Source organism: Lepidochelys kempii, chromosome 2 (assembly GCF_965140285.1).
Source record: "Lepidochelys kempii isolate rLepKem1 chromosome 2, rLepKem1.hap1, whole genome shotgun sequence".
In the NCBI taxonomy this organism is placed as follows: domain Eukaryota; kingdom Metazoa; phylum Chordata; order Testudines; family Cheloniidae; genus Lepidochelys; species Lepidochelys kempii.
The window spans coordinates 190,774,564-190,800,186 of record NC_136381.1 but is presented as its reverse complement, the minus strand read 5'-3'; the positions used below and the strand labels follow the sequence as shown (position 1 = coordinate 190,800,186).

At 42.2% G+C, this 25,623-nt stretch overlaps 1 protein-coding gene and 1 long non-coding RNA gene across 5 annotated transcripts in view; one reads left to right on the top strand and one right to left on the bottom strand.

The window, feature by feature from the left end:
• LOC140907384 (uncharacterized) overlaps positions 1–1,358 on the bottom strand; it is a 108,330-nt gene extending 106,972 nt beyond the window's left edge. The window contains exon 1 of the long non-coding RNA XR_012157478.2: positions 348–1,358. This is a non-coding gene — a long non-coding RNA (uncharacterized LOC140907384). The remainder of the gene's footprint in view (positions 1–347) is intronic.
• On the top strand, positions 545–25,366 carry CDV3 (CDV3 homolog). Of its 4 annotated transcripts, none has more exons than XM_073333208.2 (5): positions 545–1,185; positions 3,939–4,018; positions 8,459–8,595; positions 11,233–11,392; positions 12,661–12,832. In XM_073333208.2, the coding sequence occupies exons 1-5, from the start codon at positions 967–969 to the stop codon at positions 12,785–12,787; spliced, it is 723 nt and encodes a 240-aa protein (XP_073189309.1). In that variant the 5' UTR covers positions 545–966; the 3' UTR covers positions 12,788–12,832. The 4 variants fall into 4 exon arrangements, with proteins under 4 accessions (XP_073189309.1, XP_073189310.1, XP_073189311.1 ...); XM_073333209.2 differs by lacking the exon at positions 12,661–12,832 and adding an exon at positions 20,295–25,366 and having other exon boundaries at positions 547–1,185; XM_073333210.2 differs by lacking the exon at positions 12,661–12,832 and adding an exon at positions 13,092–18,844 and having other exon boundaries at positions 548–1,185.
• The last annotated feature ends 257 nt before the right edge of the window (positions 25,367–25,623 follow it).

The following is a 25,623-nucleotide window of genomic DNA, read 5'->3' as shown; positions in this document are numbered from 1 at the left end:
CAACGCGGGTACAACCACGGGGCTCATTAACTGGCGCGCACATAACCCGCGCGCACTGGGCTACCGCAAACGGGGGCGCTATGACGCTCCTGCCACCACCACCACCCGGGAACGACGCCTTGCTCGCGCCAGCTGCCGCGCGAACTGCGCCCTGCTCACAGGCAGGGGGAGCGTTTCCCGCTCTTTACCACGCGCGCGGGAAGGCGGGTGTGAGGCGAAGACGGCTCCGCCACCTACGTTCCCTGTCTGGCCACCTCAACCCCCGCTCCCCTAGTCATCCACCCCCTCGACTTTCCTTGCGCGCATGCGCTATTCTCTCTCTCAAAAAAAAATTTAACTCAACCAACCTTGCCTGAGGTATGTTCCGTGCTGGACCAGTCACAGGGCCGTTTGCTTCCTACGCAGGCGTCATGCAATTTGACGCATCGACGTCAGTCCCCCACTCCAGAGGTTTTCTATTCGCCCAGGGGAGCAACCTTCTCCTCAGCTCATTGGTCAGCGCTATTAGGCGCATGCGCTTGTCGCAATATTACTCTTTGCCGGAGCGCCTAGCAAGTTAGCGTAGCTCGCCTTTTTTCTCCTCCTCCTCCTCCTCCTCCTCTTTTCCCTCCACCCCCCTTCACGCTTTCTCCTTCCTCCTAGTTCCTGGCTGTGTCAAGAGGCGGCTGCCGCCACCACCAACGTGGAGAGCAGAAAGCTGCCTCCGAACGTTGGGGTGGCTTCGAACGGGCTCCTCGAGGCGCGAGCGGTAACCGTTGGACGGTACCAACTGCCTTCTGCCGAGGAGAGACGCCCCGCCAGGCGGTACCGATTGACACAACCCCGCACCTGTTGGTTCTTTCTTTCAGCCGCCTCCCCGCACCCACTCGGGGTTCCGGCGGCTCCCCCTCAGCGCGTGAGGCAGAGAAACGCCCGCTCGCCCCGCCGCAGCCGGCTCGAACCGGAGCAGGCGCCGTAGCCGCCGCCATGGCCGAGACCGAGGAGAGGAGCCTAGACGACTTCTTCGCCAAGAGGGACAAGAAGAAGCGGCGGGAGAAAGGGAGCCGGGGAGCCGCCGCCGCATCCGCGGCCTCCTCTGTCTCCTCCGCCTCCAGCGTGCCGGGGGGAGCCCGGCCGGCCGAGGGGGGCTCCGGGGCCGCCGGGGCCGCCGCCAGCACCGTCTCCTCCGCCAGGGCGATGGTTAAGGTGCGATTGGAGGGGGGGGGCTACGGTATTGGGGCCCCTCGCGCCCGGGAGTTGGGGGGGGGAGGGGATCGGTTCGGGGAAGGAGGAGGGACCCGGCTCCCCCCCGGGCTACGCCAGCGCTTTGCAGCGAGCCAACGACGACCGCTTGCGCCCCGGCGGCTTCCTTTGGGCGGCGGCGGCTTCCTGCCGGCAGAGGGCGGCGCTGCGGGGCTGGCCAGGCCTCCGAGCCTCGGCTCTGGCTGGGTGGGGGCCCCGATCAGGCCGCGAGCCCGGTGCCGTGGCTGCCCGGGGACAGCGGGGGAGGGGAACCAGTGACTGGCTGGCGTCTCTCGGCCGCCCCGCACGTGCTGGGCCCTGAGCGCCTGTCAGCCCTCGCGTGGCGGTGCTGCCTCCTGTATTTACCGCTGCGGGGGCGGTGTCTCTGCCAGAGCTCTGGGGCTGGAGTCGCCGAGATCGGCCCGGCCACCGATCGTACTGGTGGAGGTGGGGGGAGACTAATACCGTTAAACTGGGGGAGTTAGCGTCGGCAGATGCATCTATTAGAAATGTAATGGCAGGAAAATGACCGAGCCAGGCTTTTGCAGCAGGGACGTGATCTTGCTTTAATGTGCAAATGCTTCGAGCCGGTCTAGTATCTTTATACTTACACTTGGAAAACACAAATTGGGTAAAAGACTCCGTTTGCAATCTAGAAGTTTAATATATCTATTCACAAATAAGTACATCTATAGTGGGCAGCAATGGGCTGACCTGATGTGATTTAGCAGCTGGAAATAGGAGGATCCATCATCATGTGACTAGCCAGCCTTCTAGAAACTCCAGAAAGTGTACCACGTGGCTCCCTAGCTCTGGCTGTGGACCTCTGAACCAGAAGGGACCCACTATGTGCACTAAATCCTTTGTATCTCAGCCAGTTGAGGCATTGATTTCTGATACCTTTTGTGAATGTAGGGAAGCAGTACAGTGAAAAGGATAGCGTGCAAGAGAAAACACAAAAATTGCTGTAATAGGTTAGACCACTGTTCCATTTAGTCCAGTATCCTAGCTTTGAAAGTAGGCATTTCCAGAAGCTTCAGAGGAAGCTTTGATAAACTATCCTCTAGAATAACTTCCCCAGAGGGAAGTTTCTGCCCTAATGCAGATTGCTGAGATGTTGAGGGTATGGGAATCTGAGACCTAAATTACATTTCTAACTTGTCCAGGATTAGTGATCAAATCACTTAACATTTTAATCCACATTCCTAAAGTAGAGAGAATAGTTAATTACTTTAGGCTTGTTTAAATAGAACACAAAAAAGCTAACAAAATGAAAAATAAAGACAAGGGAAAATCTTTTAATTTAGAAAATACTGATCTGGCAACAGTTTGCCATTAGAAGGTAATGTAAGAAATCTAAAGTGCTTCAGATGGAGAGTAGCATCCTTAATGAAGGAATAAAGTCTCTAGGCAACCAATCCCAGTAACATGAAGTCATTTGCTATTAATATTGCTACTTTAAACCAGGTCTTGGCAAACAGATATTTGCTTAACAGAGACAGATGTAAATGATAAGGGGAGGGCTCTGGGATAAGAGGCTACGCCCTGTGCCTCTTCAGCTGTTGGGAAAAACAAGGGTGCTGTTACAGACCCTGCATATGAGGTGTTAATCTTTCATATCAGCCTACAGGAGTTTGAAGTCATCCTCCTTTCCAAAAAACAGTGGGAAGGATGAGACTTGTTCTCTGTTTCAGCCTTTTGGATGCTGTGGGGGTGGGGTGGGGTCTCTTTCCCTTCCTCTCTTGTCCTGCTCTTTGGTAGTGGCAGAGGTAATTAGTACTGCTGCTTGTAATTTTTTTCAGGGAGCAGGGTAAAACTAACATGAGTTTCACTGCCATTCATGGGGTTCTGAACAGAAACTATAAAAGTAACCAGAATCTTAAATTTAGCTCTTCAACTTGGCAAAATTATGGTCAACAGCAGATTTCAGAGTAGCAGCTGTGTTAATCTGTATTCGCAAAAAGAAAAGGAGTACTTGTGGCACCTTAGAGACTAACAAATTTATTTGCGCATAAGCTTTTGTGAGCTACAGCTCACTTCATTGGATGCATGAAGTGAGCTATAGCTCACGAAAGCTTATGCTCAAATAAATTTTAGTCTCTAAGGTGCCACAAGTACTCCTTTTTGCGGTCAACAGCAGAGGCAGCGCAAGTGTTTGTAGTCAAGAGGGACAACATTGCACGACCTGCCAGAGTGAAACACATATAAGGTAATTTTTGTAACCATAGGGAAAAACCTACTTATTTTAAAAAATTTCATCCTAGTCTGCACCCTGCGTGTGTTTTACCAAGCCATGCCTTATACAGCATTTAAAATGCAAAAGAACCTTAAGTCATATTCTGGACCTAGTTAAAAGTTAATCCTCAATCACAACACTTTTTTTGTGATGAAATTGGTGTCTTCATGGATAATTTGATTTGTATGACCTTGCTTCTAATTGAGAATCTCCAAATATATTCAGATCACAACCATCGTGAACAGCGTGAAAGTAGCTAAATGCACTAATGTTGTATCTCTTGTCCTGAATCCCAACAGACTATTTTAATATGCATAACTACTATGTTCAGGTAACAAAGTAGATAAATAGGAAATTTTTAAAAGTTAGTTGCCTTTCCATACCTTTTAGGGAAACCCTGGTGCTGTAGTTTCTGTACTGCTTGCACTTTTAGTTTTCTCATGAAGTGGTATCAAGCTTATAAAAATTTATTTTTGTTCAGGAAGAGGATGAATGGAAGGAATTCGAGCAAAAAGAAGAGATTGACTACAGTGGGCTCAGAGTTCATTCCATGCAAATAAGGTACCACTGGTTTTTTCATCTTTTACTAAGAATAGCTTTTTGCTTGGAGATTGAGCTCTGCAGGATCTGGTTTAACAAAAGGTTTGTAATACATTGTAGCCAACAATTCTATGTAGGCAAAAGTGAATTTGGATTTTGGAAACTCTACAGATATAAATGGAAATCCAGTTTCAATAAGGAGACCCTGAGATCACTTTGTCTCATGTACTAAGGCAATTTTGAGTTGTCATATTCAAGGTGGTGTATCTGTAACCCAGTTCACTCATCACCCTTATTTCCTAGATTTCTCTTATTGGGGTTTCCAGCTCCACACAAAGCTTTGCTTTTTGGCACAACAGTAGTACTAGCAGGATTGTGGCTCCAGAATATTGATCATCTTGGGTTCAGACTTTAGAGAATACTTCTTCACATTCTCCTACATAGACCATATCTTAGAGCTTTCTTGGAGGGAAAAATAGTACAAGACAGTCAGACCATCCAGTTTCTTCAGTCACTTCAGCCCCACCACAGAAGTAACTGAATCCATTTACCCCACAATCCACTCTCATTCTTGGTGTAATAAGAGTCCTCAGCCTAAACAAGAGTCCTCAGCCTAAATATTGTCACCCTGAAGAGAGGAAATAATACAACCACTGGCTTGTTGAGTAGTGTCCAATAAGGACTCTTCAAGCCACTTTCTTCTGAGGCTATATGGGGCATGCTAGTATCCTCTGTCAAGGACTCCCATGATTTAATTGCAAAAACTTCTCATTTTCATGTCCACTCTTGTGTCCATTGTCCAGCAGGTCCCTCCTGTGATCATCTGTTAACTGACTTCAGACCAGGCTACTTGGGTAAATCCTGGCCTAGGATACTAGCTTGGTTTGAGGGAATAGGGGAAGGGCGGGCGTGGTATGACCACAATTGTACAGGGCACGTGGTATAATCATGGAACATAAATCACATGAACTGAATGACTTGATTTTTTCAGATGAATACCCTAAAAACTCAACACATTTATTCTGAACGACACTATGGCCATGACTTGTGTGAACAGTCAAGTGGGCATTGTCATTCCTTTTCTTAAAGGAAGCCAACTCCTAGTCTGTGATCCATGGATCTGTCTGAAGAGAGCAGTGGTTCTCAACCTGTGGCCTAATCAGTACGCAGCTGCAGCCCATGTGACATCCTCAGGGCTGTACAGGTAGTATATATATTGTGTGGATGAAGTCCATATAACACAGAGAGCGGCATATGTGGCCCACACCGGTAAATAGGTTGAGAACCACTGGAATAAAGTCTGCAACCTGACTTCCATCTACCAAACAAATGTGATGCTCCAGTGATCTGTGGCTTTTGGTCTTGAAAACAGCTATACTTGTTTTTTCCATGGAGGCAAAGTTCTGGACACTGACTGCTGTAACCCAGTCATTGGCCTAATCTTGTAAGTGTCTAGTGATACTTGGATGTCCAATTTGACACTTTAAAGCAGACTTTTCCAGAGGGCAGGTGCTTGGAACTTTACGAAAATTAGGACCCCTTTAAAATGCCTAAATCTTGCATCAAATCTACTAATTGCTTCTTTTAGCCTAATCCAAGTGTGATCTAATTACCATTCCAAAAGGCTCATTCCTTCTTGGTCATAATGATAGTTCCATGTTAACCAAGCAGTTTTTTGCCCTCAGAGCTGCTAGTCCTGTTGTTGTGTGCCATTTAATATTTCTTCACCAACCTGACCTTCCACATACCCACAAATATCACTTAGCTGTTCAGAGACTAAAGGGAAGTAACCAGTAAGGACTTTTTTAATGACCATCTCACTTGGAAAGATTTTGCTAATCAGGCCTTCATCAGAACTTGACTTGCATCTTCCTGATGTGATTCTTTCAATGGAAAGTCTCTGCAGAATGTTTTTTTTTCTTACCTTCAAGGAAAGAAAGCACTTCCAGAGTGCCAGTCTTGGATGCTGGAAGTGCCCCACATAATATGATGGGATTCCTGAATATGCTTCCACAAATTCTATGTAAAATAGATCTTCAGTCCTTTAAAACCTGTTCATAAAGTACAATCCCTGTATTGAAAGCTTCTTTCAATTCCTAGATTTCAGGTTTTCTGCAGCTTAGTTTTTGTTTCCTATCAAGATCACTAGTCACTGCCTTTTCTTCAGCAAAAAGTCCTTAGTCCTGACATCTACGGTATTATGAAACCACCCAGAGCCGTGTGACCTGTGTATAGGTGTCTTGTAGCTTTACATTTTTGAAAACTGACACAGGCCTCAGTTTTGCATTGTGACTCATTCCATGAAGTCAGTGTCTATTTTGTAAGCATAGAAGACTCAAGTGTTACGAAGAGTTTTAATCAGTGTACACAGTTCCCATCTTGAGTCTCTACTGCTATAGATACATCCCACTGTACAAGTCCTACTCCTGAGGGAATTCTGCACCAAAAAATTAAATGTTCTGTGCACAATATTGTAAAATTCTGCATATTTTATTTGTCAAAATATCACAATATAATCACACCATTTTCAATTATTTGCTGGCAAGTATTTTGAAATAAATTACCAAAATAATTGAAATTATGTGATTATATTATTTTTGTGTTGTTTTGACAAATAAAATGTGTAGAACTTTGCAGAATTTTAAATTTTTTTGGTGCAGAATTCCCTCGAGAGAACCAGAGTTCTGTGTGGTGCAGTCTGGGTGCAGGCAGCCAGGTAAGGGTCTGGGGGCAGGGAGGAATCTGGATGCGCAGGGGCTCAGTGCAGGGTTCTGGGTGCAGGGGGAATGGGCTTCTGCAGGGGAGTCCAGGTGAAGGTGGTTAGGGCTCAGTGGAGGGGATGGGGAGTGGGGCTTGGTAGGGTCGGGGGTTAGAGTGCAGCTGGTAGGGGTCTGGGCATGGGGGAGGTGGCTCCTGCTGCAGGGAGTGAGGGCTTGGGGGGCTCAGTGGGCTTGGGGGGGGTCTGGGTGCTGGGGAGCTCTGATGCAGTGGGGAGGGGTCACTGTACAGGGAGCTGCTCCCCCTGTCCGTCCAACCTCTGCATCTGGATCTTCTTTTCCTTCCTTCCTCCCCCCACGAGCCTCAGCCCCTGCACCTGGAACCCAGAGCCCCCAGCCCTCATTGCCAAGGCTTCTGAGACTTGATTTGACCCAGCCCCAGCTGCTCCATGCAGAGATGCGGGGGGGACTCCATCTCCATCCTCCCCACACCTGCCCAGCTGGGACTAATGTCCCTGGGCAACTGGGGCGTCTGCAGACCCCCCTTCCCGCTCAGTGATTTACCTCTTCTGTGTGGCCCACCCCCCAACTGACAGGTCTAAGCTGGTGGGGGAGAGAAGTGAGTGAGCACTTGTGCAGCTTCTCTTTGCTTCCCCACAGAAACCATTTTCTGCAAGGAAGCAAAGGGAATCTGCAGGAGGGGGGACATCTTTCTGCTGCGTTGCAGGGGCACAGAATTTCCCTAGGAGTAAAGTCCAGATAACTTACTCTTTTAAATCAGTCTGTAAATCGTTTTGCTAAACTAAGTGTATCAACATCTGAAATGCTTAGCTAGTGTGGCTATTTGCTTATTTTATAACCTGACTTTACTCATTAGTTTGGATTTTCACTGACCTAAAATGAATGCTGTGAAAAATTAGCATAGTCCTGATATAAAGTAAGAAATATTACTTCAGTGTTCCTTAAGAAATAGCCAAGATAAAATTTAAAATCTACCAACCCAGTTTGGCTCACAGGCGTAAGGAACTAAATCTTATGGATTCTGCTGGCAGGAAATACCACTTGTCACAGAATTGTATTTTAGAACGTAAACTTTCATTTGCTGTTTCTAGCCTTATGGTTGCAGGGAATCTTAAACACTAACAAAATATTAGGGCTTCTTGAATCTTCAGGCAGTCTGACAGTAATTCTGAGGTATAAATTGCTCCAGTCACTACAATGAAACTAATTCAAACCTCAAGATGGCAGTTAAATGTTGACAGCTTACTATCAGAGATCACTTTGGTGGAAACGTCCAGCTAGAATGGTGCTCGCAATCATGGATTCCCTTCTGCTCCTTTCTCAGGTGTCGGTTATCTCAACACCACTTCAAACTAGCTGCCAAACTCCAGCTTTTCTGTAGAAAAGTTTTTAGTGCCTAATTATCTCTGTACAAAAACTTTGAGCAAGATGAAAACATAAGGACAGCACAAAACTGACCAGCTAGTACAGTATGTGTATCCTGTGTCTTGAGATCTCTATTCGCATTCATTTAGGTAATGAATTTCATGACTTAAAAGTGAAACTACTGCAGAAGTTGACACTGCATATCCCAGGGCTTGATTGTTAAGTTGTTGTAGTCTAGCAATAATGAGAATATGGCATTGATAATGAAGGAACTAAAGTCTTTTTTCACATGCTGTATAAACTTTTTGGCAAGTGTTTAAATCTTTTGGTTATAACATGCTAACTACTATTCCACAAGTGAAAAAGAAGATGATGAAGGTGAAAAGAGAGAAGAACCAGGTGACAACTGGGAGGAGGCTGGTGGTGGTTTAGAGAGAGCATCTGGTCCTTGGAACAAGACAGCTCCTGTGCAAGCACCTGTTGCTGAAACTATTGGTAAGTTTTTCTTGTCTCTTTCACTGGCCTGTAAAGACATACCAACTTTAAATCTAACTCTTAAGAAGTTGAGATAGAAGTCTCCGGTATTACACCTGTCCCCAGAGCTCCCTGTCAGTGTTTATAGTACTAAACTCTTCTAATTATTTCTTCATGGGTCTTTTTACTCAATAGCAAACCTGACTCTGCAGGGAAAAGTGAAACTGAGTAGACTGTGCTGCCAAAGGTATAAAATAGTTTTCTAATTTAAGGTATGGTAATCTTGGGTGTTGTGATAGGAGTTAATCTTTTAGACAGAAACCTTTACATGAATAGGGTCTCCAAAAACTGAAGTGTAGATCAGTTTTAAACTCGTATCTTACGATACACCTTTGTAAATATAGCTAATCTAACTTCCCAGTAGAATATAGACGAAATTAAATACCTTTCAGGAGTGGTATGGGAGAAAATAACATCCAGTTGGTATAGTTTGCAAACTTAAGCTAAGTTTCCTCATTTGATCTCCTCTCTTCTCCCCCCCCCCCATACTGCCATGATAATTCATAATCACATAGTAGATGAGCAGAAATGTTTGTAGTCATTATCTGACATGTAATGTAATGATTCTCAAACAAGATTCAATAACTAGTATATCTATAGAAACATCTACAGTCCTTCACTCTTCTCGATTGTATTGTGGTGAAAGGATTGTCGTCTGATGTTTTGGTTGAGGGAAAGACTTTAAATGTAGTCTCTGTCCAAAAATGACTTAGATTTGTTAGTGGAGATAGCAAATTATCATAAATATTCTCTTGCTTTCTCAACGCACTTCTCACTTGAGATGGGGTTGAAGATATGAGTTGCCATTGGCACTGCCTTCTCTCAACTTTTGACAGCTTCTTGCTTTTTTGTACAAGCAGAATCCTGAATGTAGTGCTATAAATGTGGTAGAATTATGAAGGGATGCAGAAGGAAACTATTGCTTCTTTCTGAGCCAGCTTCCCTTTTCGTCCTTCCATGTGTAAATCACCACCGCGGTTGCAATTCATAATCGAAGCTCAGTTTGGACAAGCAATCTACTGGACTATGTGACAGTTGCCAACTATGGGGGGAGGGATAGCTCAGTGGTTAGAGCATTGGCCTGCTAAACCCAGGGTTGTGAGTTCAATCCTTGAGGGGGCCATTTAGGGATCTGGGGCAAAAATTGGGGATTGGTCCTGCTTTGAGCAGGGAGTTGGACTAGATGATCTCCTGAGGTCCCTTCCAACCCTGATATTCTATGATTCTATGCACGGCAGAACCAATGCTCATTTATAAAGGATTCAGTCTGAGTTTAGAAATTCTGTAAATTAAAACCTATAATGCTCTTCTTTGACATGTACCCAGGTATTTAAGCAAACTTCAGATGGAGGCATGCAAAGAGGCAGATGACTAGAGGAGGACAAACTCCTGTTTGACTCAGTCAGATCTTTTGCAGCACTTCCATCAGAAGTTTTAAGCCAAAACCATGTAGCTGTCTCAATGTAGAGAGCAACCAGTTCCCTTGAGCCTTTAAGTATACCTTGAATAGATTAAGAAGGCTTTACCAGAGGACACAAATATACTTAAAAGTGGCAAGATAGTCATCACTGAGTGTAACCAGCAGAGTTGCTGTGGATTTAAAGGTAGTAGGAGTACCTAACTCAAGCTCAGTTTTATTAACATAAATGTGTAACTCAACCCTTAATCTGATATCCCTGCTTCATTGATGCAGTTTCTCCTAGGGCACTGATAAACTACAGAACAGCTGAAAGGTCGGAAAATGACTGCATCTAAAAACTATTAAACAATTACAAATACATTACTAAATAGCATCTTAAATACAAAAAGCTAAATTATGTTTTTATTTTATGACTGCTGATCTTATAATAAACCCTGCTTTTGGTTATCAGGAAAATTTTAAAACTCTTAAGATCCTTACAGTGGGATGTAAGAGCACTTGGAATTGGAAAATCTAGTTAAACTTAATGAGGGTGGGTCACTTAGAATCATAGAATATCAGGGTTGGAAGGGACCTCAGGAGGTCATCTAGTCCAATCCCCCTGCTCAAAGCAGGACCAATCTCCAATTTTCCCCCCAGATCCTAAAAGGCCCCCTCAAGGATTGAACTCACAACCCTGGGTTTAGCAGGCCAATACTCAAACCACTGAGCTATCCCTCCCCACTAGCATGTCATGCAGATGTATTCTTCCCTCTTTTACAAGTTTACAGTAGATTACATTTCATTATTTGTTAGCAAATACTTCAGTTTGCTTTGAGGCCATAGGCAGTTTCATTGAACTAAATTTGGAAAATATGGGGAGTACAACAACTTAAAATTTAGCTAGTAATCACAAATGTTAGCAATTACACTCAAGTCCTGTCTAGTGGCTTTTACCACCTGTGACTCTGGTGCTGTTCTAAAACTGCACTTCAATTTAAAAAGGTCTAGTCATTAGTCGGATAATCTTGAACACTCTCACTAATGATCTGAAACTAAGATCTTCTGTATTAGATCAACTCAAAGATTAGAATATCTGACCATTGGAAGCAAATAACACAATAGAGCCCAAAGCCAGAGTTTAAAAATAAGGCTATACACTTTTTTGTTTGTCTAAAACTCTGCTAATAAACTCTTAGTTACAGAAACCCCGGAACCAGTGCAATCTAGTGGTGTATACCGACCGCCTGGTGCTAGGGAGACCAGGACACGGAAAGCACCACAAGGACCACCAGAGATCTATAGTGATACACAGTTTCCATCATTGCAATCCACTGCCAAGCATGTAGATAGCCGAAAGTAAGTATATTTAATCTGTTCCTCTAAGATGCCTATTTAAAATGCTTTCCCATCAGAGGCATAACTCCTTATTTGGTGCCAGATCATCATCTTTCCACAGAGGTCTGTAAATAGCAGAAATGATTAGTTGACGGGGTTGGGGTCTAAATTTTATCATTCCCCTGTCTTTATGGAGATCCCCACCCCATCCCAATGCATCTCAAAGGTCTGAGGAGTGGGACTCCTCTCAATGAGGAGAGAGCCAGATTAGGTGATTACCACTCTCCTTGGCCACCTAGTCCCTATATTCAGGGATTTCCCTAAATAAAACACTGCTGATCTTGACAATATCGAGTTCCTTTCCACATTAATCAGTGCTCTGTGGCAGCTGTCAGCAGGGAAGCAATAGTAACATGCTGCTTGAGCAGAGCTGTGTTGTTATGGGCAACTTCAAAAGGGGTTGTGTGGAGCAAAGGGAGGAATATTGTAGACACAGTGTTTCTGCAGTTATTACATTAACCATGAGTTTGGAGGGCAATGTCATGACCCTGAATGACTTTAAGGAGACTCCAAATTGACATTGCCTGAGTTTCCTATCCCTCCCGTAGACTCTTTCCCTGCTGAAGGGTTAAATAGACCTCTAACTCATCTGCTGTTATCACCTCTTGATGTGGCATTGATTGATACAGCACAGTAGCATAAGCTTTTTTTCTGGTCTAGTTTGGTGTCTGCCACTTGAACAAGCAGTGTTATCAAAGATGTCTTGGCTTTTCTAGGATATGAGCTTAGGGTTAATCTTAAAGACCAGCATGAGACATTCTGAATTATACTTGAGTAACATACTAACTGCAGCACAACTCTTTCCATATCTTCTACATGACTCTTAGGTTTCATGTTGCAATGTTCAGACCTCACTGGGAGGGGCATGGACCCCTATTTTCTATCGCCTTTGAGAGAAATGCTATAGCATGATTTGAAAGTGTTAACCCATATGTATTGCGTTATACAGTATACCATATTGGAATGGTTTTTTGGAAATGAAGTCACCAATGTAATCTGAACAAATAGCACAGAAAGGGCAAGAGCTTTACTCTGGAAATAGTCTATGCAACCTTCTGTTCTCTTGGGGAATGCATGGATATCCTGTGGAATCCAACCCACTCCCTCTATTCTGCATTTGTAGTGTAACTTTCTAATTTTGTTGGTTTTGGGGTGGAAATTGGCTAGGAATTTCACAATTCAGAAGCTAGTGAATAAGACCATTACTGACTACATTTATTTTCCCTTAGGGATAAAGAAATGGAGAAGAGCTTTGAAGTAGTAAAACACAAAAATAGAGGTAGGGATGAGGTCTCAAAAAACCAGGCACTTAAACTTCAGCTAGACAACCAATATGCTGTGCTTGGGGATCAGTAGAGCTGCATACACATTACAATTAAGGAATGCTTTTTTGGTAACCCTCCTAAGGTAACTAAACTACAGCTAACGACTATGATGAACATGCCATCTTATTTCTGCTGGATCTGCTGCGGCAAGTGCAGACTACTTTGACATAAGTGATTGCTCTCGCACTATGGAAGCATAATGTGTTGCAACTTTCTTCTCCATTGGATTTGGGGGAAATTAATGTAAATGGTTGAACAAGATTCATCAGTGTTCTTTAATTACTCTGAAAAAGTATCTACAGTCAGTGGTCATTTCAAAATCTTTTTATGTTCAGATACTGAGCCTTCGTAAGGGTTGACTACCTCAGACTTGCTGCACTCATTGTGGACACCATGTGGATCACAACTTCTGGAAAAGAAGGTTACAGCTGTTTTAGTGGCCATCTGAAACCAGCTTCTCTACTGGGTACCTGTCAGAAATCCTGAAGAAGTCAGCCATTTGGTTCTGATTTGCTATAAATAACAAAGATTTAAGTGACCTTAATGAGAAACCTGTCTGGTGTCCCATCCTGAGGAATCCTTTCATGTGTACCACAGCCTACTAGAGACTTTTTGGAGCATACCACTTTCAAAAACTATCAAAGTATAGTACAGAGCTGTAGTTTGTTTACCTATTTAGATAGAGCTGTACTGAGGTAACCGCAAAACAAAACTCATTCCAATACAAAATTGGAGGGTGTGTGGGGTGGGGATTGATTGGGCTGTTTGCATTAGCCATTTTCACAGTTGTGTTTAAGCGTTCTACAAAATATGCCTTCTCTGTTTCTGGTATAAAATTGCAGTATACTCAAGTAAAAATGTGTTAATAGTGATGAGTTTATCTTGGTTTTCATAATTGGGTTGCTTCTCTTTCTCTGAGGCACTAGGACTTCAGTAGGCTTTGATTTGGCACACAGCGGAAGCCTGTGCTCCCATTCTAGTCTTCAGAACATAGTTTCAAAAAATACATGCAGTATACAGGGCAGTAATAATAACCTCAAGATAAGTTTTTCTCTTGTGGCAAAAGTAACAGCTGTCTCCAACCAATCCTGTCTTATATGGGTAAGCTGATATAAGACTCTGAATGAAGGATAACCTCAAACCTAATGAGTTTTCATTTGTTATGGCTGCTTCTGATCACCTTGTGAGCTTGCAAACTGTTCCAGGCAGAAATCCTCACTTTAAATGGCATTTTCTCAACTGCAGGAAGCCTAGTGACAATGGAAGGAGTGATGGCTTTGTTCAATTTTTGGCCAGCTCTATTGACTTAATTTAGTGGAGATAAATAAAATGGCATTTGTATGCTAGAGGTATAGGATAAATAATACCCAGTTGCTTCTATACAATGAAGAGAATCTGACAACCACCCAAACTCTCCCGGGGCATACCATCTGTCTTTCCCCTTGCTTCATTTAGGTTTTTTTTTTAGTATGTTAAGTGAGTGAGCACCTCTTTCCAAATCTAGGTTTCTCCCTGTAAATGTGAATGCCAAAAGGAGGGGCTGTAGACTTATTCCCTTGTCCACTTCATACTTGCCAATAACAAAACAATCTTTCTGATGTGGCAGTACTTCACCTATAGTAGACCAGGCTTGGTGGCTCACGCAGACATTACATGGTTAGTTTTGTTTGATTTAATTGCTGATGCTTTAAAGTCTGATTCCTTTGAAGTCGGTAAGAATCTTGCTGTTGACTTCAGTGGGATCAGGGCTTTCCCCTGATTCTCACAATATGCTTGGAATAGAACTGGCCTTAAAGCCCTTGCAGAGTTAACTTTGTCAGTAAAATTTCCAAACTAGCAGCTGTGAATAGATAGACTGATCAAAAGACAAATTTAAAAACCTGAAGATTCATTTTGAGAATCAGAACCACTGAAAGTAGACTTACATTGATACCGTTGGACTCTGAGCCATGTATCTTCCCTGAAAGAATATCTCTGCCAACAAAACATATGTTGGTTTATGTCACTAAAAGTTTAAGATTGTCCTATTTGCGGTAAAGGGAGGTGTCACTCTGTGACATGGTAGAAACCTGAAATACTAAATCCCAACTTTGTTCTCACATTTAAAGGATATTGGAGTTGTTAATACACATGAATCAAGTTTTTAATATACTGTATGATGGGTAGATGAGGCTGTCCATTGTACCTTTATTTGAATTCTCAGGCATGGTTTTGGCAGTGCAAGAAAACCTGTAACATTAATAAATCTAATAAAGTGGAAATATACATGGATCCTGGAGTCAAATGTATCTTTACCTGTAGTCCTAGACTATACCATGCAGCATTTAAATAAATGGAGGATAACTGGATAGCTTTGGGACAGATAATGGAGGTATGCAGTCGTTAAGTTCAAATCTGAGATTAGAAGAGCCAAAGTTAACAGCTCATGGCAATGTTTGGTACTACATAGCCTTCATATAGTGTGGTAGCTAGACTGAGGCCTCTGGATAGTATCTAATTCAAATCACCATCTGTTTTTAGCCCAAAGTGGCATTCTCAGTAGTGTCCATAGACTGAAAGGACAGAAATAATGTATTCGGTCTTCCCCTTAAAGGTGGCTCCCCTTCTTTGGAGTTTGGTACTCCCTGTTCAGTGGATGGAAAGAGGTCTTTAAGACTACTCGTGAAAAGTCACACTTGCTTAAACACAATACATGTCATTCTAAGTTCTTGCTAGAATATCTTCACAAAACAAGGCATCTGGAATTTTTGTAGGGACTTTTCTGATTAAGCAGTGCATTTAGGGAGTTTAACAAAATCCAAATTAAAGCACGTAAGTTTATTCTATTGTTAAGGATGCTATTTAGCACCTTATTATAATAAAACATACTATTTTGAATCACACTTCTTGCAGATGTAAAAATGACCTAAAAGTACAATGACCTGTCTGAAATGAGGTTCAGATTTATATGGCTGCTATATTCCACTTTAATTAAACATGTTGATAAATTAAAAATTATTCATGAGCTTTGAAGCCTTATTTTAAAATGAAGAAAACTCTCACCTTTACAGCAGAAGTACAGTGAAAATATCAGTCAGTGGTATCTAGTTCAATGCAATTTTAAGTGACTACTTGTTTAAACACTCCTGTGGCTAACATGCAGACTTATGATGTAAAAGAGTATATACCTCAATGCATGTCTTATGCAGAAGAGAGATGACACATAATTACAAAGCCACTAGTATAACAGTGCATCCAATTACACTAAAACTGGTGCACAAGGGAATATTTTGGATTTAAATTTTTGATGGCAGACTAACTTTTAAGGTTAATGATAAAATCACGAAAAATTTTGGGGGAGTGTGGGGAGGGAAAATGTGCTTATACTATCTCCTGGGGCTTTCTCCAAAATGGGATTTCCAGAACCTCAGCTACAGGAATATTGGCATCTATGCTAATTAATTACATCAGAGAGGTAGAACAGAGTTGCTGTTTAACTCAACTCTGTTACTCTAGACTGGTCTTGCTTAGTCTCAATCCAAAAGTAATGAGGAAGCAATAGCTACATAGTTGCCATGTATGGTATTTGATTTCCACTAGTTTAAACTATTTTTTGTAGCAGGCTTTATCAAACTTGTCAAGGATAAGTGTCCTTATAATTTTTTTAAAAATCTATTTTTAAATCATTCATTTAAGTCTTCTCTAGGGTTCTCTGACTTCATGGGTGCTCATTTCATATCTGAATGCATGGCCTTTTGTTCGTGGAAGCTACTACACTTCCATATGCTGAAATTTTTAACCCATCTGATTTCCTTGGTCTGCTCTGAATTTGACAGCAACAAAGAAGGCAAGACTCCTGGAGGGGAGTTTACTTACTCTTGCTATGAAAGTCAGCATCTCGTAGACACACAGAGGAATTCTATAGTTATGACTCTTTGCCTAAGTGCCAAAACTCGATAGCAGCTAAATCTTTCCTTGACTTAACACAATTTCAGGTAACATAAATATGCTGCTAATTACACTCTCAATAGCTACATCCCTTTACCTCCTCAGTAGTGTGAGCTATTCAAAGAAATGTACTTCAGAAAATACACCTCTCTGCTTGATATGTATGATAATCCTGCTGAAACAAATACTTTTAAAACCAGGTGTCTTTGGCCTTTTTTTGTTTTGTTTTTGTTCTGAGCACAAAAGAAGCATCTTCATTCTCTTGTGACCTGTATTGTAAGTCTAGCTAACTGCAGCATGCTCAGTCTCAGTTTTTCCTAAATAGACTTCTAAGGTAAGACTAGGTATGGGCATTTTCATTCTAAACTCTGTGTGTGTGTGTGGGGTGGGGGGGCGGGGGTGGGTTCTGAATCGGAGTTTAAATGAGATGGTGGTAGAAAACATGCTGGTAAAATTTCAGTAATCTAAAACAGCTGTGTCTGGCACAATACTCACTTGATAGTAAAAACTGAAAAACATTTTGTTCTCTGTAGAGTTGAGTAAAAACTTCCAAGGAAAATGTAAGTAGAAGTTAAAAATCAAGGATCCAAGTTTAGAAGGGGAGGTGTTAGTTTGGGTCAGCTTTAGGTAGGGAGAGAAGGATATTCAGTTTATAGCAGATATCAGAATAGAGCACAAGACACCACTCTGATACAAATTATATATAATTTGTATCTCCAGTGTTAGTTTGGATAGAAAAGAGGTACTGCTTATTAAGGAAGTAACTTTGCTTCTCAAGCACTAAGGTAGCTGTTGTGTGTTTGGTTTCAGACACAATGGTACAGGAACAATTTGAAAAGGGTAGGGAACACAAAAATAAGGCCTATAAGTAATGGTTAAAGTGTTATGTACAGGATAGAAGGAGGAGGTTGTGTTGGAGGGAAAATGCAAAAGCTTCTGTGCTGAAGAATGCTACAGCAATGAAGAGGAGCAGTCCTTATTGGTCAAAGGTGACATGCATCTTAAGATTTAAATTGAAACAAAGAAAGTTTGAAAATCAATAGTGGGGGGGAAGCCTCAGAATGCAAAAAAATACATATTGGAAAATGGCCTTTGGGGAGGTTGTGGAATGGCCATCTGTACACATCTTATAATCAAGTCTCTAAACTACCACACCTGTTTTCAGTAAATTAGGATAGTGCCAAGTTGCAAGATTCATTTATCTTGAATGAAACAATAATAAAATAGTGTAAGATCTAGTTAAAACAAAAATAATTTCCCCCCTCCAACGACTTAGATAAAAATTGTGACACTGATCCAAATTGTTCTGAAGATATCCATGTGTATTTCCTTTTTTCATGAAGCAATTTCTAATATGTTGATTAAACTTTTATATGCAATTGCTCAGGTATAATACACTATATATCAAGCTTAGTGAAGTTTCAGTGGGCTACCTAACTAGAATACGGATATTCAAGGTGGTGTACCAAAGTATTAAATCCTCAGAGAAAAAGAGTGGCACATCTAGGAATATTGACATGGAAGATCTGGTCTAAAAACAAGAACACAAGAGGAAGACTGGTCGAAAGTAGTTAAGGCACAAGTCTGAGAAGCAAATTTGGGTTCTATTCTCAGTTCTTTCACTGACGTGCTGTGGAACCTTGGGCAAATAATTTAACTTCACTCTGTCTCAGTATCCCTAGCTGTAAAACAGGTCATATTTCCCTACCTCACAGGGGTGTTGTGAGGCTTAATTCATCCTTTGTAAAGTGATTTGAGACCATTTGATGGAAGGTGCTATAGTGTGCAGAGTATACAAATGAATTAGTCCAATGCTATTGGTCGTTTCAGTTATAATAAAAGAAGACATCTGGATTAGTTTTCAGTACAGTAGTTTAATACTACTTTAGGGGAAGCTTATATCTATGAAATGTAATATACATTCTATTATATTTAAGTATTATGGGATCATGTAACTACAAACTTATAATCCATACGTTCAAGGGGCATAGTTAAGGTTGTGCATTCAACCTTTAATTGACATTTCCTGATTTTGTGTAATTAACTATGCAACCCTAACATTGTATTAACATAAGTTGTTTTGTTTTTGCATGGAATATATTTAAAATCAGTTTTGTCATTTTATAAACCCCATGATGGAAATAAACTTCTGTTCACATTATTGTTTAATACCCATCTTTTACAATTTTCAGTCTTTAAATTTTTATTTAAATGTGAACTAGGAATGTTCACTAATACAAGTGTATTCACAGACAATTTACTCATAATGAGAGTTGGTTGCTTATAGCAGGAGGTGCTCTTCTTTCCCCTCTCCTTTTTCCTCCATTATTGTTCTTTCTTCCACTTATGTATATTGCAGTAATATCCAAATGCCCATTTATGCTAGGTACTGTGGAAACACATAAGAAGGCCTAGCTCCTACCCTGAAAAGCTTACAAACTGATTTAAGACAAGAGGACATAAGAATAGGAGGAGACGAGAAGGGAGGACAAAGGCAATAAAAGTAATAAGCGTGGTTATTTATTGTGCTTCTGTTGGGAAGGTGTCTGTGAAATAGTAATGGGGTGAGGGTGATGGGAGGGCAGGTGCAAAACATACAGGATGAGAACAATGATGGAGGTAAGGGTTGGCAGGAGGAGAGCAGGAGGTATGCTACTGACCAGGTAGGATGTAAGAATAAGGATATTCACTGTTATTCAAACAACTTGTCAAGTAACTGCAGCTGGAGGACTTGGAGCCCAAGGAGCAGATGTGAAGAAATATAACTGACACAAATAGACTCTTGAAGTTCTGTCTCAAGTTCTGTTCTGTTTGATGTTGGGGATTTAAAGGTCTACCTTCAGTGCTCTTGCTGATGGTGCCCATGTGTGTTGGGAGACCAGGTGGTCATGGTGGGGGCATGCAGCAGGCCCCAGTTTCCCCAAGCAGATGCCCTCTGTCTCTTGTAGGTGTTGAACTGGAGAGAAAGAGGGATGAAGTTTGGCTGTCACTACCTGGCTCCTCTGCTACTGCCATCACCTCCCTTTCTGCTGGTGTTTTATCATCACAGCACCCAAAAATGGGCTGTTAAACATCTGTGTTCTCTCAATCATTATTTTCCCTCTCCACATGAGTATAGTAGTTATTGTCATGCTCCAACAGATTGTATCAGATATTTCAGGGGAGATTCTTGTCCGTAGCTGACCAGTGAGTCCTGAAACATGAGCAATAACCTTTCCAGCTTTTTTTATCCTAGCTAGTGTAGCAACAGATATTCTACATGAAGCAATGAGTTCTACAGATTAGAGACTGAGTTAAAAATGACCTTTCAATGAGTGTCCTTTTTTCCCTTGATAAATAGCAGCACTGCTTTACGATGACTATCTGCTATTCAGTTGGAGTCTCAGATCTTTATCTCATCTCTTATTTCTTTTCTCATTTCAAAACTCAATAATCCTACTCTTGCAATCCCTCCAGGTATGAAAATCTTTCCCCTACATCTGATCGGTTTTTCCTTTTGTCTTTCTGTGATATCTTTTGATGTGGTGATGAAAACAGAGCAGTGTTCAGCATGAAGACCTGTGAGAAAAATATGTGCCATAATATTTTTCCATATTCTCTCTTTAATGCAGCCTAACAACTTATTCGCTTTCTTGACTGCAACTGCACATTGAGCAGAGGTCTTCATCGAGCTGTCCATGGTGATGCCTACGTCGTCTCCTTGAGAGATAACAACTAATTCAGAACTCATCAGTGTGTATGAATGGTTAAAATTCTCTCCAATATTCATTACATTGCATTTGTTTCTGTTGAATTGTATCTGCCTTTGTCTTGCCCAGTTATAAAGTTTGTTAGTTTCTTCTGGCATTCACCATCCTCTCTAGTGATGGCAAACCTAATAATTGTACATTGACAGCAGTTTTTGCCACCATGCTATTCACTCAGTTTTCAGCTTACAAACGTATACCACCATTCTTACCAGTAATCGCCGTGGCATGCCCTTATTAGCTTCTGTTTTTGTGCAGACTTGATAATTTCTTCCTGTTCTTTATTTCCTGTCTTTTATTCTTTGATGTTATATTTTCTTACTTATTCAATTGTGATAGCAAAGAAATCGAGTCATGACCTTGTCCCATCTTCATGAATTTATATGTATATTGCAGTCTTTATTGGTTAAAGTATCTTCATGTGTTTTATTTTTAAACTGAAACCCAAATTCCTGATCCTGCATCTCTTTCAGAAAATGTGACTCTCATCAGAAAATTTCTTCGATAATTTCCTTTGTGCTAGCAGCATCTCCCACAATTCTGGATATCTGAGCTGTTCTCTCTCTGAGGCTCACAGAAATGGATCAGTGTTTTGGCATTACATGGTCTGGCTATGCCTCTCTGCTCCTACTTGCTGCCAGATGAGTTATTCCCAAGATGTGAAATCTGCATAACATATTATTAACAAACATTCCAGAGATAACTAAATAACTATGTACATTAGACCTAAGAAGATGATCAAATGGTAATGATTCCGTTTAATATCTGACTGACTCATGAGCCATCTGGTGGGGTAGGATTGTGGGAGACTACTAGCAGAAAGGAAATTATCAGTGAGAAATATTCTGTTCTGTAGTGCAGTCTCCCACAATTCTGGACATCTGGGAAATAGCAAGCAGTGAACGGGGGTAGGGAGAGAGTTATGAAATAAAAATTTGGTAGCAAGGAAGTGTGTGAGCTCACTCAAAATCTGTACTATTTCTTAACCACTGCCTGCAGCACCTTCCTCCCAAAGAAAGCCTCTGCAGAAGATAGAAGGTCCACCTTATAGTGCTTAATGAAGTTGTTAGCGGTAGATCAAGTGGCCGCTTTGCAAATTTCCAAAGAGGACACGCTTGCTTGTACTGCCCATGAGGTTGCTAAGGATCTCGTGGAATGCCCCTTGATCCCCTGGGACAAAGGCTTCTGGTTGATCTGCAGGCTTCCACAATACATAATCTAATCCATCTAGCGATGGAGGACGTGGAAGTTCTAATTCCCTGGCATTTTGGGTGGAAGGATACGAATAGGGAACCTAAGCGTAGATTCAGTATACTTGAGATAGATATTCCATGCTCTTCTCACCTCTAAGGTGGACCACACCTTTTCAGTTGGATATTGTGGTTTTGGACAAAATGAAGGAAACACAACTTCTTAGGAAGTGTGGAAGGAGGAATTTATCTTACAAAGAGAGGATTCTGGTGTTCTAAGCATCACCTTTCTCCTTGTGGAACATGCAGTAAGGCTCCAGTATAGATAAGGCTGCCAGTTTCAATGCTCACCTGGCAGATGTGACAGCTGCTAAGAAACAAGTCTTAATGGATAAATAAATCAGAGGCTCGAAGGGATAGCTTGTCAGAGCCCTCAAAACTAGCAGAAGGTCCCATTTTGGGAAGAGTGGCTTGGCCGCTGGTCTGGCTAATCAGATTGCTTGATTAGCCAGACCAGCTAATCTGTGGATTGTCTGCCCGAGAGCCCAAGGATCATGTGAACAGCAATCTACTAAGAGCAGACACCTGACATGTAATGGTACTGGCCTGAAGGCCTCTTTCTATGCCTTCTTGGAGAAAGTCCAGAATGGTTGGAATGCTTGGGATTTGCATTATAGTCTTGGCACCAGTTGTTGATTCTGGGCTAGATGAGGAGTATGTTTTTAGTGTTGATACTCTCCTAGACGAAAGCAATGACTATGGAGGACAGATTGAGACCTGTCTGTCAGTTGAAGCCGTTTTGGGTCTGGATTAAGAAGAGGACCTTGCGAGAGGATGTCCAGTCTCCATGGAAGCAGGAGAGGGTACTTCAGTTTCAGCTCCATCAGGTCGGAGAACCAAGGTCTCCTCAGGCAATGAGAAGTTATCAATATTAATATCACCTGTTCTTGTTTCATTTTCTGGACCACTTTCCCCAGTAGTAGAAAGGGTGGAAACGTGCAAAGTAGGCTCTGCGGCTAACTGTGCAATAAGGCCTGTGTCTCCATGTACTTGGGATCTGCCTTCCTTGTGAAGTATTTTGGTCTCTTTACCTTTGTACAATTAGCAAAGAGGTCAGTTGAAGGGAGGCCCAATGTCTTAATGACGAGATCAAAACCTTTCTGATTCAGGCACCAATTGGAGGAGTTGACCCTGTGCCTGCTGAGCCAGGCTGTTTTTGGCTCGTCCCCTTTGATGTGGATTGCTCTGAGGGAGAGGAGGAACTGTTCCACCCATCTCATTATTTCCATTGCTTCTGCATGTAGTGCCAGACTCCTTGTTCCCCTTTGGTTGTTTGTACATGTGACTGTAGTGTGGTGGGCTGGAACCTTTGCAGAGCTAGCTTGACCGTTTTCAGCTCTAGGAGGCTTATGTCTTGAGTCTTTTTCTCCTCATTCCGCAGACCCCGGGGTCTCTGAATGAGCTCCCCAGCACTCTATGGGAGGATTTTGAGGCTTATTCTCAGGAACCTGCTCAGGTTTCAGAGCCAGACAGCTGACCTTCCTCAGTGGAGGAGTCGTCCCAGGACTCCTGGATTTCTTGGGCCTTTTCCTTCCCTGTTTAGCCTTTTTAGATTGGTTTTTAACCTTTTTTGTGCACTTTGGGAGTGTAGAAACTCTGCTGCAGCCTTGGTGAGGCCTTTTGTGGCCTACCGTCTGTTGGGATCTGTCTCCGAATCCTCCCTGCTGGCTCCCATTCCCCCTGGGAAGGGGAGAGGAGTGAACTCATTGTCATGGGAGGCAGGGGGGCTGATTAGAAGCCCTACTTCTTTCCTCAGGGCACTAGGGACCCACTTCATGATTGGGGGGCTGGGGGGTGGGGGGGAAAGAAGGACTTGTGGCACTACAAGCCTCCCCTCTTCGTTCAGCAAGGATCCATTGAGACTTACGCTTTGAATGGCCGGGTCCTCCTTGCATTTGATGCCTATCCCTGCTCTGCACTGGGATTCCTCGTCCATTCCCTCCCTGCCCTCTTTGAATTCACAGCTGCATCTGTGGATGGGGGACCCCACTTGCCTGTCTGACTTGTAGCCTTGGGACCTAATGGAGTTAGGGATGGAAGCCTGGGTGCAGGCTGGACACAACTTGCTATCTGTGAGCTGAGAAGGCTGCCTCGTATATGCCACCCTGCTTGGTTTTGACCCAGTGCTTTCTTGGCTGCTCTGCCATGCCTGTATGGGACAGGCTCAGGGAGGGTTAAACCCCTGTGGGTTTAACCGGCGTGGGGAGGAGAAGGAATACTGAGGAGGAATAACACTGCTCCCCACTACCCATAAATGGGGCGGAAAAGTTAAAATAGAATGTGTGAGGGCCGAAGCAAAAGAAACCACCACTGGCTGCTGCTCCGGGAGGCAGAGAATTTGGCAGCAAGCAGGAGCAGAGGTGCTGTGGTCAGATTTTGTGGTGCCAAAACACTGATTTGCCTCCACAAGCTACAGAACAGCCCAGATGTCCAGTATGTTGGGAGATGCTGGGCTGCAGAAAACACCAGACTTGTCCAGATCAGATTAAAACTGTAAAAGCAGCTTGTCATTTACAGGAGCATGCTGGAGAACTAATGAACTGCTAGGCATATACAACAGATGCCTGACTCTGATTTCATTCTTGTGTAACTTCATTGACATTAGTGGAGTTACTCCTGATTTACGCTCCTTTGAGATCAGATTCAGATCCATTAGAGCTTGGGTTGGGACTTCTCTTTTGAAGTCTGTGTTGTTTTCTTCTTCTCTTATGGCTACTTAACAAGCTGAACTTGTTGAAGTCTTCTACTTTATACTTCACTCATTTTGAAAGCAATTAATGAAGCAAAAATTATACCCTCCAGCAGACTCTGTTTCTGCAAGCCCTCCTAATCAGGACAGTGGCTTAACTGGCACAGTGCTGTTTCTGCTGAAGTATGCTAAGCAAACAGATTTCACACTGTTATTTAAGGAACAGTAACCCATTTCTTTTGCATTTAGTTACTACAGCAAGATAGAAGGAAGAGTGGTCAAAACAGGGAAGTAGTTAGTAATAGATAGCTATAAAGCAGAGTGAGGCAGTAACTAGTACTTTGCTAGTTCAAACGCCAAACTTATGCTTTTGGACACAGTGATGTAGCCAGATGTTAGGAAAATCTTTAAAGATATGGGAGGGTGCTTTGCAAAGAATTTTAAGAGGACATCTTGGTGCACAAAAAGTTGATATTGAACTTGCTTTCAAATATCATACATGGGAACATCAAGCCGCAGTAATGTAGTGTTTCTAATTCCAGCCTAAACAATGGTGAAAAGGAGAAAAACAGACAAATAGCTACTATAATGTCTAACACAGTTTGACGTCTACCAGCTGTCTGGAAAAAATTGTGGCTGGTGATGGCTTGGTACAACAGAACTTTTTTTTTTTAAATTGAAGTAGAATCACAATCTGACCTGGTTTTGTGACTCCCCATATGGATCCCGCAGTTTGTACAGGAATATTGAAGGTGGCCCTTATACTATATATTTTATAGTCCTAAAGAAGTTAGTACATTGGGCAATAATTTTATCAGTGAATTTTACTATGGTTTGCTAATTACAGCTTCTGCATATGACTCATCTTCTAAACATGTAGCATGCACACTTCTTGTCCTTTATCCATGTGTTAGAACAACCATATCCAACGCTGTAAAGTATTTTGTGACAGTTCCTCTGAAGAAAGCTAAAGAAAATAAAATTTATTTTATCTTTTACAGTAGTGACTTCTGTTTTCAGGTTGATTTTACTTCCTCAAGCCTGTTTATCTTGTTAAATAGCCTGTCCGGCAGTATTGGTTAGGACACCTTTACCGTAGTTGATTCTGATATTGTAATTAAAAAATTATGTGCACAGGTTAAGAGTTAGGCAAAGGATTTACTAGATTTCAGTCACTTAAGTGATTTTTTTGTTTTATCACATTTTAAAACTCACATTTCAAAAGTGTGCAGTATTGTTGTGAGGAAGGATGGTC

Bases quoted from the DNA above. Each gene is read 5' to 3' on its own strand.
- CDV3 (XM_073333208.2), top strand. From the start codon at position 967: ATGGCCGAGACCGAGGAGAGGAGCCTAGACGACTTCTTCGCCAAGAGG. The intron at 1,186-3,938 runs GTGCGATTGGAG...ATTTTTGTTCAG, and splicing joins CCGCCAGGGCGATGGTTAAG to GAAGAGGATGAATGGAAGGA. The intron at 4,019-8,458 runs GTACCACTGGTT...CTATTCCACAAG, and splicing joins GTTCATTCCATGCAAATAAG to TGAAAAAGAAGATGATGAAG.